Below are 14,452 nucleotides of genomic sequence, written 5' to 3' on the forward strand. Positions count from 1 at the left end.
TCTAAATTTGGATGAAACGAAACACTGAGAAGGACTCAGTAACAAATTGCAGCAAGACATTAATAAACCCGCAGAAACAGCAAATAATTGGCAAATAAATTTCAATACAGATAGATGTGAGGCAACACACCCTGACAGAAAGAATAGGGAGGTCAATTATTACTTGGAAGGAGAAACAAGGGTATTTCAGAGTGTAAATACACCAATCACAAAATTGCACCATAGATTAGAAAGGCCATAAAAATGTGGTCAGATGCATCACTTTTGTGTTGACTATCATGAAATTCACTTTTTTATTTGTGGTATCATTTGCATGTTAATTCACGTTTAATTTGCATTGTTTCCAATTTGTTTTAAAGTAAGTCACAAAAAGTGGAATCTATTAGTAATTTCTTCATTTGGGAGTCATTCAAAAAATTGGTTATTTGTGGTTGTTGTTCTCCACAGGGATCATAAAAAACACTGGGGCCTTACGCCTGGTTTCTAATCCAGATTGCCAAATGGGTTTAATGGAACTTTCCAGCATTTAAACCAACAAGATTTCACATTTGTTTTTGCTATATTTTGGGGGAAATTAGTACTTTTGAGGCTCAAGCTTTTGTTAAAAGAGAGGATCTGACTCTCAGAGACTTGAAACACTTGAGCAAAGATGTTTTGCAAGCTGTAGCAAAGCATTTGGGGATTAACCTAAGACCAGGAGCTAAGAGGAATGAGATCTTTGAAAAATTGGCTATACAACTGGGGCTTGAGGAAGACGGAATTAGTTCTATTTGAAACAACATTTCAAACAGCCAAACATCAAAATTATTCTGCAGAACAATTGAGTTCATTTCATCCGACTTAAATTCAGGATTGTTTTCAACTTTAGGTTCTACTTAATGATTTGACATTTTAGTTTTCTTTTCCATGAGGTGCAGCTTTAACTCTTATTTTCTTTTGTGCAAGCAGTTCATTCTTCTATCAAGTAAAATCCTCATCAATTTCTTTAAAAACTTGTTCAAGTTTTGTTGATGTTTAGCTAGGAAAGCTTGACACTTCTATTTACTTTTTTCACGATCTTTTAACATTTTTTGTTTTTCGAACTCCCACTGTATTCAAACTTTGCAAACCTCTTTGCAAACCTTAGAAAATACAAACCAAAGCCTGCAAATAATTTCATTAGCGGTCTTTTATGTAACTTTAAAACAATGATATCTCAACATTAACATTTTTTTAACCTGCATTTAATCAGTTTGCTATGTTCACCATAGAGGAATGTTTTGTAAGTATTTTGAAAATCACAAAAGCCAAAACATAGATTGTAAACTAATTGGTGTTCTGTTTTAGTAACTGAAAGCATTTCCATGTTTTTGTCCATAAAACAAAATTACTTCTTACCTGTAAATTTGACGCTTTTGCATAGCCTTTTGAGGCAAACTGACAATCTTCTGGTTCAATAGGAATAACAGAAAAAGAGGATCCAAAGACTTCAGAGAATAATCCTTTACTTGAATTGGAATTTTCAAGGTCTCCTCGGTTATCTTTCACAGATTCGCTCAAATTAATAACTGAATCCCTAATGTTTGAAATTATTTCATTGTTTTCAGCTAATAGGCGTTCGAGGTGGTCGATCTTTTCATGCAAAATTGAAAGCTGTGCCTGTAATAAAAAACAACGAAACTGAAGACTTCACTCAATATCATTAACTCAATGTTACATATTGTAATCAATAGAAAAGGTCAGACCAAGAACAAAATATTGCATCTACATTCATGTTTCTTCATTTCCTATTAAATAATCACTCATGTTCCATTTTGAATCTTTATTCAGGATCATCCACATTAAAACTGAAATAAGAAGTCTTGTAAATTTCTACCTTGCTCCTGAAATGACCAAGCCCCCTTATCCCCCTCATCCCCCTCATCTCTTCACATTTTTCATTTAATCCCAGTATGAATTTTTATGGGGCCATCCTTTCTGATACAGAAGCACACAGTGGTGCAATATTTCCCCAAATCTTAGTTTCTTTAAAATATAAGCAAATGAGAGGTTCACGGATCTCCTTAACTCTATGCCACCTCTTTTAGAAGATGAACACCGGGTTGTGCCATTATGAGCCAACTGTTCCAACTTACATGTTGTGATCATTGATTTCTTTCGTGATAAGAAGACAAAAAGACATAGTCATTACAAATTAAAAGTATCCTTTGTTGTCAATTTTAAGGTTAGTCTTCACCATGTCAGGCTGCCTTCCAGTTTCACTGTGCCAACTATCCTGCTTTGTGACAGAATAGAACTGAGATGACAGAATAGAACTGAGTTGCCTTGGTGTGTATCTCTTTTTCTCTTTCATATATTTATAAAAACCTTTAGTTTCTATGTTGCTTATGATCCCAATATATTTCAATGGATTCTCAATGGGTCCTTTATGGATTTTCTTCTGTGCCTGTCTTGCCAACCTTCTGATTCAGGCCAGGCAAGATCCATGCAGCACAGCTGTCCTCAAGGCCCAGTGTCACAGTCCAACTCCATTGGATTGAAGGACAGGTCCCCTCGTTTATGGCACTCACTGTCATAAATGAGGTAAGTTAAAGTTCCCATTGAAATCAACATCAGAGAGAAACCAAATGCCTACGGTAAGTGGCTAGGATTGTGTGTGTGTCTGTGTGAGTGTATATGTGTGTGGGAGGAGGTGGGGAAACGAGGGGGGTTGAGGGTAGCACTCAGTGCTGTTCTGTACAATAGTTATCCAAAGTTAGAAAAGGCTTTAATTCTTTCTAAGTTTTTCTGAGTTACTATTGGTGTAACCTTGTTGGAACTGCCCGAAGTTGCAATTTAAATGACATCTTTAGATGATTCCCGGTGCCAGACAATTCCCCAGAGGAAGTCTGCTCTTGAGAAATTGTCATGCAAACCCTCACCCGAGAGGGATTTCCCAGCACATCAATAATACAAGTCCTTTCATCCTTATAATGCATGACTTTTATTTTCTACCTCCATTGCTGTACATTTTACGTGATGCATGCATTAATTTTGCATTCCCCTAATTAAGTTGCAAATAAAATTCTATCCTTCCTCTTTTCTTACATCAGGTAGCAACACATGTCAAGCCATTATTCAGAGCAACTTTCTCACCCCTTTAAAGTTTGCAATCCTGAACCTAAAAGACGACATTTTTTCACTTATTAATTTTAAGTATGATCATAGAGTAGTCCATATTGGTTACATGTTGTTGCAAAAACATCCAATTTCATGATTCACATGTTTTCGGAAAATAACTTTTATTTTGAAGTTTTTAAACATAATATACTGGAAAAACCTGGGTTTGAGAAAATGGTAAACACCACTAACAATTACCATTCAAAGGACGGTCCATGTTTACTTAAAGGGGTTAGAATCAGAAGTAGGAAACACTAAATTACAGGTGGTACTCTTGTAGTTTCCTCTTGTAGCTTGGGAGTGGAGCCATTAAGTACAGTATGCTTGGAGGTCTCCCCATTAATGCAATTAATTGCCCCAGATCAAAGACAATTTATAAAGCAACCAATAAGTAAGGGAAGGTATTAAATTATGCTTTTCAGAATTGAAGTTAATTTGTTGAAATCTCTATTCAGGATATCCTTGTGGGAGGAAACCAATTCAGATATGGGAAGAAAGTGTAAATTGGTTTCTTCATTGGTGATCATCTAAATTTTAATTTGACCCCACCCCCACCCCCGCATCCTCTAAATGATAGTAATAGGCTGAACTGATGAAATGGTAGGGGAAGTCACAATGTTCAGGATTAACGACAGCCTAGGATCTAGAGCCTTGAGCTCAGTAGAAAGTCGTCACTTTTGATGCCCTTCCTTATTTTGATAAACCTAGAACTCAAATTGGTCTATGTCTCTCTCTCCTCCTCTTCCCTCTTCACCCCACCCTGTCAGCCCCCACCATTAAGTTTGCTATAAACCTCGGGTGGATGTAGCTGTTACTAGGGGACATAACTATAAGATTCATGGTGGGAGATGTAGGAGGGATGTCTGAGTAGATTCTTCACTCAGAAAGTGGTTGGAGTGAGGAATGCAGTGCCTGCTGTGATAGTGGAATCGGACACTTTAGGAACTTTCAAGTGGTTATTGGATAGGCACATGGAACACACCAGAATGATAGGGAGTGGGATAGCTTGATCTTGGGTTTGGACATAGCTTGGCACAACATTGAGGGCCGAAGGGCCTGTACTGTGCTGTACTGTTCTACGTTAAATTCTACACAGTCACCCAAAGGCTGGAATTGAATCCAGGTACCTGGCCATGAGGCAGCAGTGCTAACCACTGTGCACTCTCTAATTAAGGAGAGTTCTTGGGTGGAAATAAGAGGTAGAAGACTCATACTGTTGAGATTTTAATAAGAGTTTACAAAGTATAGAGGGTGGGATATTTCTCCCTCTCCATGGTGAGTTTTGCAGCAGTGGGAGGTAGTACACCACTCACTGGCAGCAGTATCTTGTGGTTCCATTACAGTCAATGGAGTTTCCTACTGAACGCATCCCTCGCTGCTGAGAAACTGCGACAGGGGTGCACCATCGGCGGGACCGTAAGATCCTGCCAGCAAGATTTCAGTGAAAGTCACTGGTAGTTGCTCTATTTAATTCTTGTACAGTTGAAAGTTTTTGTTTAAAACACAAAACCTTGTGGCGTAATTTTCAGTTAATAATTGAAAGTTCAAATATTTTACAATTCATTAGTCACTACCAGAAGGCTTTCAGGGCAACTGCCACATTCCTCAGGCAGTCCTTTTAGCAATCCATACCTCTGTTCTGCCATTCATGCATCCTGATCACTTAATGGACAATTTTTAACACCTTCTTGGCCTTCTGTATCCTCGTTTACATTCCCTTTGTCCCATTTCTACCTCCCCATCCTCCCCAGTATAAATCTTCACTGATTCTCTTTGCTCTCAGCTGTAATGATTCTCTTCGGTCTCAGCTCTGATGAAGGGTCATCTAGACTTGAAACATTGGCTCTATTCTCTCCCCACAGATGCTGTCAGACATGCTGAGATTTCAAGCATTTTCTGTTTTTGATTCAGATTCCAGCATCTGCAGTATTTTGCTTTTATTATAACAATGTTCTCTGATTTTCACCACATCGGTTATTCGTTGGTCATTAAAAAATAGCAAGTATAGTGCACATTTCAATATATCTTAATGGCCAGATCTTAAGTATTCGGTACGTAATTCCAAAGTTTGTGGCTAAAACATAACTTGGACATGTTTTAGACAATGACGAATTTAGCAGCAGACTTCTGGAGATATAGGCAGACAGGTGGTAAATTTAATGCAGAGGAATGAGAGAAACATTTTGGGAAAAATAATGGAGGGGGCAATATAAACTTGTACAGTTTTACTGAGATGCAGAAACAGGGATTCCTATAGTGTAAATAGACAAATTTATGAGGCAGGCAGGGCACATTCAATAGGCTATGAAAAAATATACTATAAAGTTATATCCAATATTTAGAAAACATTGGTAAGGCCTTGGCTTGGGTAATGTGTTAAATTCTGGGCACACACTTTAGAAATGCTATCAAAGTCTTGTGGAAAGTGTGGAACAAATTTACCAGAATAGGACCAGGAAAGAAAGACTTCAGTTGTGTGGACAGACTGGAGAAAATTAGATTGTTCCCTTTAGAGCAAAGAAGGCTAAAATAGAAATTAAGAGGTATTCAAAATCATGAAAGGGTTTTAACAGGATGGAAGGGCAGTAACCAGAGGACACAGATTTATGGTGACCAAAAGAAGAACCAGAGATATCATGCGAAAACCTTTCACTTTTGTTTTACACAGAAAGTTATGATTGGTGGTTGAAGCTGAAATGCTCAACTCATTAAAAAGTCCTGAATCTGCATATGAAGAATTGTAACCAAGTGCTGGAAAGTGGGAATAAAATGAACAAGTTTTTTTCTTTTTTTGGCTGGCACAGACTCGATGGGCTGAATGGCCTCTTTGCATTATAACTTTTCTATGGTTCTATGCACTGCACTTTGAAAGAGTGGTAGAAGTAGATTCAACAGTAATTCCATGCGATTTCAAGACACAGCTGAAGTTACAGAATACTGCAGAGGCTATGGGGTGTGGCAACATCCTGTGTGGCATCTAACCAACAAAGTAGAAAATTGCCCAGACAAGTGCAGCCTTATGGGGCTATGCTTTCTGTTCACCTGGCTTATGTTTAAGCATTCAAAGTGTGGGTTCTACCTCACCAAAGACAAACTTAAAAGTGGCCAGTCATTTTTATTGATCACAGCTCTCACCATTAAAAGCTTAGGATAGATTAAAATAGAATAGAATCCTTACTGTGTAGAAGGAGGCCATTCAGCCCATTGAGTCTGCAGCGGGTCTCCAGCAGAGCATGTTACCTAGGCCCATCCCCTGCCCTATCCCTGTAACCCCATGCATTTACCTTGCTAATCTACATCTTGCGACACGAAGGAGCAATTTAGCTTGGCCAATCCGTCTAACCTGCACATCTTTGGACTGTGGGAGGAAACTGGAGCACCCAGAGGAAACCCACGTAGACAAGGGGAGAATGTACAAACTCCACAAAGACAGTCACCCAAGCCCAGATTTGAACCCAGATCCCTGGTGCCCTGAGACAGCAGTGCTAGCCACTGTACCACTGCGCAACCCCACGTGTATGCTAAACACTAAGGAGTGCTTGCTCACTTGATTTTGTAATGGAGATTAGTCTGAAAGAAATACTTAAAATAAACTAGCAGCGGCCTGCAAAACTATTGTGGTCAAATTAATATATTTCATCAGTTGTATCATCTTATCCTACCATTAGACCATATAGATTTTAGTCAAAACATTAAACACTTCTAACCAGAAAAGAAGCCTATAAGTATTACACATTAAAACATTAATACTTAAAGCATAGTTTTTAAAAAAAATCATGTGTTAAATCAGAGTGCCATATCCTGGTTTGTAAGGTTTAGTTTATGTAATCCATAGCAAATAAATATTGATAATTTTTTGATGTAGTTGGCAACGATGGTTTGCCTTCAGTGGAAACATCTGTGGCCAAGTAAAAACAGCTGTTTAAACCCCACCCAGATGATTTGTGTTATGCATATGTGCAAAGGATGAGAGAAGCGGCCTACCACAGCATAATCTATGATTTAACATTAATATCATCATTGATGATTGCGGAAGTGGGGGGGAATGCAAGTGGTTTGGAAAGAGTTGGTATTATTTGTTATATTTCAATTTAATTTGCAGACTAATTTTAGTTAGCTAAGTGTCTTGAGAACAAACTTTTTAACTTTAATTATTGGATAATGGCATTGAAACAGGGCATTCTGTTTGGCTTATCTAGTTTGGATTATCACATCTTCCCAGTTAAAAGTTACAGTTTATTTATCAGTCACAAGTAGGCTTACATTCACACTGCAATGAAATTACTGTGAAAATCCCCAGGTTGCCACATTCTGGCACCTGTTCGGGTACACAGATGGAGAATTTAACATGGCCAATTCACCTAACCAGTACACCTTTGGCCTTTTGTGATCAAAAGCTGGAGCACCTGGAGGAAACCCACGTATTTACCATTTATATAGATGATCTGGAGCAGGGGGCTGAGCGTAGGGTGTCAAAATTTGCTGATGACACAAAGATGAGTGGAAAAGCAAATTGAGCGGAGGGTGTGGAAAGTCTGCAGAGGGATCTAGATAGGCTGAGCGAGTGGGCGAGGACCTGGCAGATGAAGTACAATGTTAGCAAGTGTGAGGTTATCCACTTTGGCAGGAATAATAGTAGGAGGGATTACTACTTAAAGGGCGAAAAGCTGCAGCATGCTACGGTGCAGAGGGACCTGGGGGTCCTGGTGCATGAGTCACAAAAACCCAATCTGCAGGTGCAGCAGGTCATCAAGAAGGCGAATGGGATGCTGGCCTTTATAGCGAGGGGGATAGAATATAAAAGCAGGGAGGTCTTGCTGCAACTGTACAGGGCACTGATGAGGCTGCAGCTGGAGTACAGTGTGCAGTTTTGGTTGCCGCACTTGCGCAAGGATATTTTGGCCTTGGAGGGAGTGCAGAGGAGGTTCACTAGGCTGATACCGGAGATGAGGGGGTTGGACTATGAAGAGAGACTAAATAGACTGGGTCTGTACTCGTTGGAGTTTAGAAGGATGAGGGGGATCTTATAGAGACATATAAGATAATGAAGGGGATGGATAGGGTAGACGTAGAGAGATTCTTCCCATTCAGAAAGGACAGCAGGACTAGAGGGCACAGCCTCAAGATAAACGGGGGTGGGGGGGGGGGGGCGCAGTTTAGAATGGAGTTGAGGAGGAACTTCTTCAGTCAAAGGGTGGTGAATCTCTGGAATTCTCTGCCCGTTGAAGTGGTGGAGGCTACCTTGCTAAATATATTTAAGACACGGGTAGATAGGTTTTTGGTAGGCAAGGAATTAAGGGTTATGGGGAGAAAGCGGGAAAGTGGAACTGAACCACTTCAGATCAGCCATGATCTTATTGAATGGCGGGGCAGGCTCAAAGGGCTAGATGGCCTACTCCTGCTCCTACTTCTTATGTTCTTATGACACGGAGAGAACGTGCAAACTCCACACAGACCGTGACCCAAGACGGGAATTGAACATGTCTCTCAGTGCTGTGAGGCAGCAGTGCTAACCACTGTGTCACCGTGCTGCCCTATTATGTATGTACACATACATACGTACTTTTATTATATAAATGCCTGTGTTGTATAGATTCCCTCCCAAAAATGATCTTTTTAAAAAGATATCCTGAATAACATACATCATTTTCTTTTCATGGCAAAGAAATTTTTTAAGCAAATACTATTTATGAGACTAAACTGATTTCAGGATGTTCTGTTTTCTATAGAATCTGCAGGATCACTTTGTCTTGAGAAACATGTAAATTCCAATTATAATTATTAAAAACCAACAGTATTGGAGACCATCATTTTAACAGTGAGTTACTGTACAGAGAAAGTACCTCTGTTATCATCATTGTGGGTCTTAGATGAGGTTGTCCTTGGCCAGGATTGATAGAGACTGCTGGAGGCAATGCTGTTAGTAAACTTTATCTTTTATTGAACATTCTACTATGTACAGTACAAGGCTGAGCACTTATGGTTATCTGCCTTATTTGTGGCAGTTGTGGGTGTAGACTTATAGAAAATGCAGGATACAATGCTGTTGGTAAACTCTACTTTTATTGAACAGTATACAATATTGAACAGTGTACAATATAGACTCAGCATGAGGCTTTATATGGAACACTCTCTCCATGCTCTGTTGTCATGTGATCTTGTGTCACTGATGTAAACTATATATCTACATATATTTATGTACATTACATTTATGCTACCATTCTGTTCTATAAGGCTTTACATAGCACCATCTCAGCATGCTCTGTTGTCATGCAACTTTACATCCTTGACTATGTAGGCTATTTACATGTTTAACATTAATCTTTTACACTACATCTTCCCCAAGTCTCTCACCCGATTAAATACATGATTTAGCTCACGCGGCATCTCCCTTTGAAGTCTCTACTTACATCTCTGATTCACAGAGACAAGTGCGTGGTGTTTTCATCAGTCTTCCTGAATTCATTCTCAGCTCAGAGAATGTATTAGACTCCAGTTCTCCATGTTCTCTCTCGATTTTGGTAAATTAGGTGAATCAGAGACCACTATATCTCTATTCAGATAAAAGCAAATTACTGCAGATGCTGGAATCTGAAACAAAAACAGAAATAGCTGGAAAATCTCAGTAGGTGTGGCAGTATCTGTGGAGAGGAAACAGAGTCAATGTTTTAGTCAAGATGACTTTTCATCAGAAGTTGTCAGACCTGCTGAGATTTTCCGGCATTTTCTGTTTCTCTATTTCTGTTCAAGTTATCTTCCCGATCATCTGGGTAGGTGGTCAACTCTATTGATGAGCTTCATTTTGTAGAAACAAGTTCGCTCCTGTTTCTTTTCATTATTCCAGTTTCAGTCTCTAGAAGGTCCCGGATGTAATTTTTTTTTCCAAAACTGATCTTGGCAATTCTGGTCACAAATCCACACTGGTTCCCCTGATTGGGGTTCTAGTAAATCATGTACCCTAAGGTACTGATTGCAGTTTCTGCTTTGATTTGCATGATACTTGTCCTCCTTCTCCCTTAATCTCTCTATATCTGCTGCTTTGAGACATGGCATAAGTGCATTTGGAAGAAGAGGGAGTTGAGTCCATAAGCGTCATCCCATTAGAAATTTGGACTGAGCCAAACCATTGATAGGGAGTGGGATAGCTTGATCTTGAGTTTGGACATAGCTCAGCCCAACATTGAGGGCCTGTACTGTGCTGTGCTGTTCTATGTTTCTATGTTTGTTTCTATGTCCTATGTTCAGCATGGCCAATCCACCTAACCCGCACATCTTTGGACTGTGGGAGGAAACCAGAGCACCCAGAGGAAACCCACACAGACACAGAGAGAATGTACAAACTCCACACAGACAGTAACCCAAGCCAGGAATCGAACCCGGATCCCTGGCGCTATGAAGTAGCAGTGCTAACCACTGTGCCACCATGCCACCACTAATGATGATGTTATTTCTAAGGCCTCTTCGGTTATGCCCTATTATGTTGTCTGCATTACTGCTGATGGCATGGAGAAGGGTGGAGTGCAGGCTTGTTCCTCTATGAGTCCTAAAGTGGTCCTGTACCTGGTAAATTAAGACACTTGCTTTACTACTTCTTAGCTTGATCTTGGCCTTCCATTTGGTCAAAGCACTCATGAATGTATTTTTTTCACTCTAGCATTTCTTCAAGTTCTGTTCAAGCAGTGTTGTCCTTATCACATAGTTGTTTCTCTTGCTACTTTTTTCCAGTCACTGGGTTCTTTCCTCTGTGCTTTTTCCATCATCTTTTCTGCTATTATCATTGTTATGGGTCTTAGGTGAAGTTGTCCTTGGTCAGGATTGATAGAGATTGCTGGGGAGCAAGGCTTTAAACTTTACCTTTTATTGACCATTCTTATGTATGAGGCTTAGCATGAGGTTTCACATTGAACTCCCTCTCAGTATTCTTTATTGTCTTGTGATTGTACATCACTGATGATGTATACTGTCTATTTACATATTTAACATTAGCCTTTAAGCTACTGTACTGATTGAGAACTTCTCATTGATCTTGATGTACGCTGGCTCCTGAAAGGGCTGGTACAAGTCCTTCTGTCCTTTCCTTAAGTAACCATTATTGGATTTATGATTCTTGATGAGATCAATGACAGGTTTCATTGTATAATGTTCACCCAGTCTATTTGACTTCGACAACTGGACCAATTTATCGATTTTCTCTCATTTGCAGACCACAATATACTTCCTTTCAGGATGCAAAAAACACATAGCAGCGGGCACATTTCATCCCCCGAAACATCACAGTGACCTGCCAGAAAGCAAATATGGGGACATAAAGATCACCCCCATAAAATCTTACCTTACATTATGGCACCTCCATGGCGTGCGGCTGAACAACTGCAGGCACTAGCATATTTTTGAGATTGTGAAAGCAATGCAGAGTTTGACTGAGGGAGCAAAGTGGGCACTTCTTGGAATACTCTGAGACGTTGCTGAAATAAGATAAATGCCAGTTTTTTGTTCTCTCTTTGTCTCTTGAAGGCATTGATTTCTTGCTGGGCTATAGCTCCATAGATGACACTCCCCATCTTCAATGTTTTACTGAATATCAAAAAACCTAAAACCATTTTGTTTAGAAAATGCATAATTTTTACCTTAGACTTAACTAAAATCATATATGCAACAAGTAGCACAACAGGACCCTCATTAAAATTTGCCATTGAAAAGAGAACCAATTTTTAAAACTTATAACCTTAACAGCAGTCTAAAAATCTGTTAGAGGCCTCTGGTACAGAAATAAATTGTTATATCTGGAGATAACTTGTAATAAAAAAAAGAATATTGAATTGTCCGATGATTGATAAAGTAGAAAATATTCTGCAATTTGCATAATACATGGTATTTGTTTATGCAACTAGGTCTAAATGAGCTGCTCAAATCTGTTGAATACTTTGTGCCAATGTCCACTGAAAACAAACGTGGGGGAAACAGAATCTGTGAAGAGCTGCACTTCCAATCACACATTCTGTCTTCACCATGCTGGTTGCTCCAGCTCTTCCGATCCCAGATTCGTTCTCTTGCTGCTCCTCCAGAGTCAGAATTTGTGAGTGAAGGAAGTTGAGGGGATTGAGCTATGAGGAGAGGCTGAATAAACTGGGCTTGTACTCGTTAGAGTTTAGAAGAATGAGGGGAGATCTCATTGAGACGTATAAGATGATGAATGGGATGGATAGGATAGAGGTGGAGAGACTCTTCCCGCTCAAAAAAGACAGTAGGACTAGGGGGCACAGCCTCAAGATAAAGGGGAGGCGGTTTAGAACGGAGTTGAGGAGGAACTTCTTCACTCAAAGGGTGGTGAATCTCTGGAATTCTCTGCCCGTTGAAGTGGTGGAGGCTGCCTCGCTAAATATTTTTAAGAAGCGGGTTGATGGGTTCTTGATAAGAGAGGGGATTAAGGGTTATGGGGAGAGGGCGGGAAAGTGGAACTGAGCCACAACAGATCAGCCATGATCTTATTGAATGGCGGGGCAGGCTCGAAGGGCTAGATGGCCTACTCCTGCTCCTATTTCTTATGTTCTTAAAGAAATGAGGAAAGGAATTTGTTTTTGGAGGAGGGAAGTCAAGACGGCAGCAGATCCAGTGAAGGTAAAGTGGCTCCAGCTGTCTGTGAGAGAGCAAATGAATGCGGGTGTAACATAGTAAGCAAGTGTACCTGTGTGAGTGTGAGGGATGAAAGTCAGCTTGAGTGTGAGGAGAACAAAAAAGTGTGAGGGAGAGCACGAGGGAGAACACACAAGTAGAGGTGTGAAGAAGAGAGTGAATGTATGTTTGTATGTATGTGAGAGAGTAAGTGTGCATGTGTGAGGCAGTGTGTGTGCATATGTGTGTGTGCGGCAGAGTTGAACTTCTCTGCAAGGGTGAGAGAGTGAACATGTAGAAAAGTTTGGAATCCAGTCAATCCAGAAGATACTGATCTTCCAGACTTTAATATCAGCCACTGGAGACAGACAACAAGGTGGGTAAAAGAAAGAAAACTGTTCAATTGTTGTTGATTTCTTGGCTGCCTGTCCAGCGCCAAGTCTCTTGTTTTTTTTAATATCCTTTAATGGAAGCATTGATCGAGTTGGCAAATTCCTCTTGCAAGAACAATTTCTAACTTAAATCTTTAGATTTAATGAGCTGCTGAAAACCAAAATCCCCTTGCAAAAATCAAAAACTAGCCTTCAAGAAAATCTCAAACAGACGCCCTCAAAAAAAAATTACTTTTACCCTGCTTTCTTTTGATACAAAACTGTGGCACCAGGACAATGAACTGATTGTGTAACCCAAACAAATGAAGTTGTGTATTTTTTTTCATTCCCTCAACTTCAAGAAGGCCAATTTTTTGTCTGAAAAATAAAACTCTATACATTCTTTGCATTTAAAAACATATATGAATTTCAACAATTGGGACTCCTGTCATGCATGCTTTTTTTTCCCCTGCTAGATTACTCATGACCAAAGATAGCAAACCATCCCAGGGAAGCTCCAGTGAGAGGATTTATATTTTGGACTTCAAATTGGCCTGCAAACTGACCAGGGACTATTTCCCAGCTATTCCAAACTGCTTTCAGCTGCATATGCTACAGAACTTTATCTATATATCAACACGCACACCTATAAATTGTATAAGGGAAGATAGTGTGCTGATTAAACAACACTGTAGAATGGTTCAGTCAATTCATCAATCAAATCTTTAATCCTTTATCTGCCATTATGTCTTTCAATCCCAATAATACTAATGAAAATGATGACACTCCCCATCTTCAATGTTTTACTGAATATCAAAAAACCTAAAACCATTTTGTTTAGAAAATGCATAATTTTTACCTTAGACTTAACTAAAATCATATATGCAACAATTAGCACGACAGGACCTTCATTAAAATTTGCCATTGAAAAGAGAACCAATTTTTAAAAATTTTAACCTTAACAGCAGTCTAAAAATCTGTTAGAGGCCTCTGGTACAGAAATAAATTGTTATATCTGGAGATAACTTGTAATAAAAAATAGAATATTGAATTGTCCAATGATTGATAAAGTAGAAAATATTCTGCAATTTGCATAATACATGGTATTTGTTTATGCAACTAGGTCGAAATGAGCTCTCAAATCTGTTGAATACTTTGTGCCAATGTCCACTGAAAACGAGATCAGGTTTGCCTACGATGCTACTGACAATCAAATGACTTGTCAACATTCAAATATGTAAGGTTAAATGAAAAATAACTACCTGGGTGAGCTACAAGACAATGACTAGCATCTACGGAGCTATAGCCCAGCAAGAAATCAATGCCTTCAA

The 14,452-nt window shown here is 39.4% G+C and overlaps 1 protein-coding gene across 2 annotated transcripts in view; it reads right to left on the bottom strand.

Annotated features, from left to right (window-relative positions):
- man2a1 (mannosidase, alpha, class 2A, member 1) overlaps window positions 1–14,452 on the bottom strand; it is a 172,154-nt gene that overhangs the window by 141,562 nt on the left and 16,140 nt on the right. For both annotated transcript variants that reach the window (XM_080189037.1, XM_080189035.1), the window contains exon 2: window positions 1,378–1,638. In XM_080189037.1, coding sequence (XP_080045163.1) covers window positions 1,378–1,638 — 261 coding nt within the window. The remainder of the gene's footprint in view (window positions 1–1,377; window positions 1,639–14,452) is intronic.

Source organism: Carcharhinus amblyrhynchos, chromosome 5, assembly GCF_965287045.1.
Source record: "Carcharhinus amblyrhynchos chromosome 5, sCarAmb.v2.hapA, whole genome shotgun sequence".
NCBI lineage: Eukaryota > Metazoa > Chordata > Chondrichthyes > Carcharhiniformes > Carcharhinidae > Carcharhinus > Carcharhinus amblyrhynchos.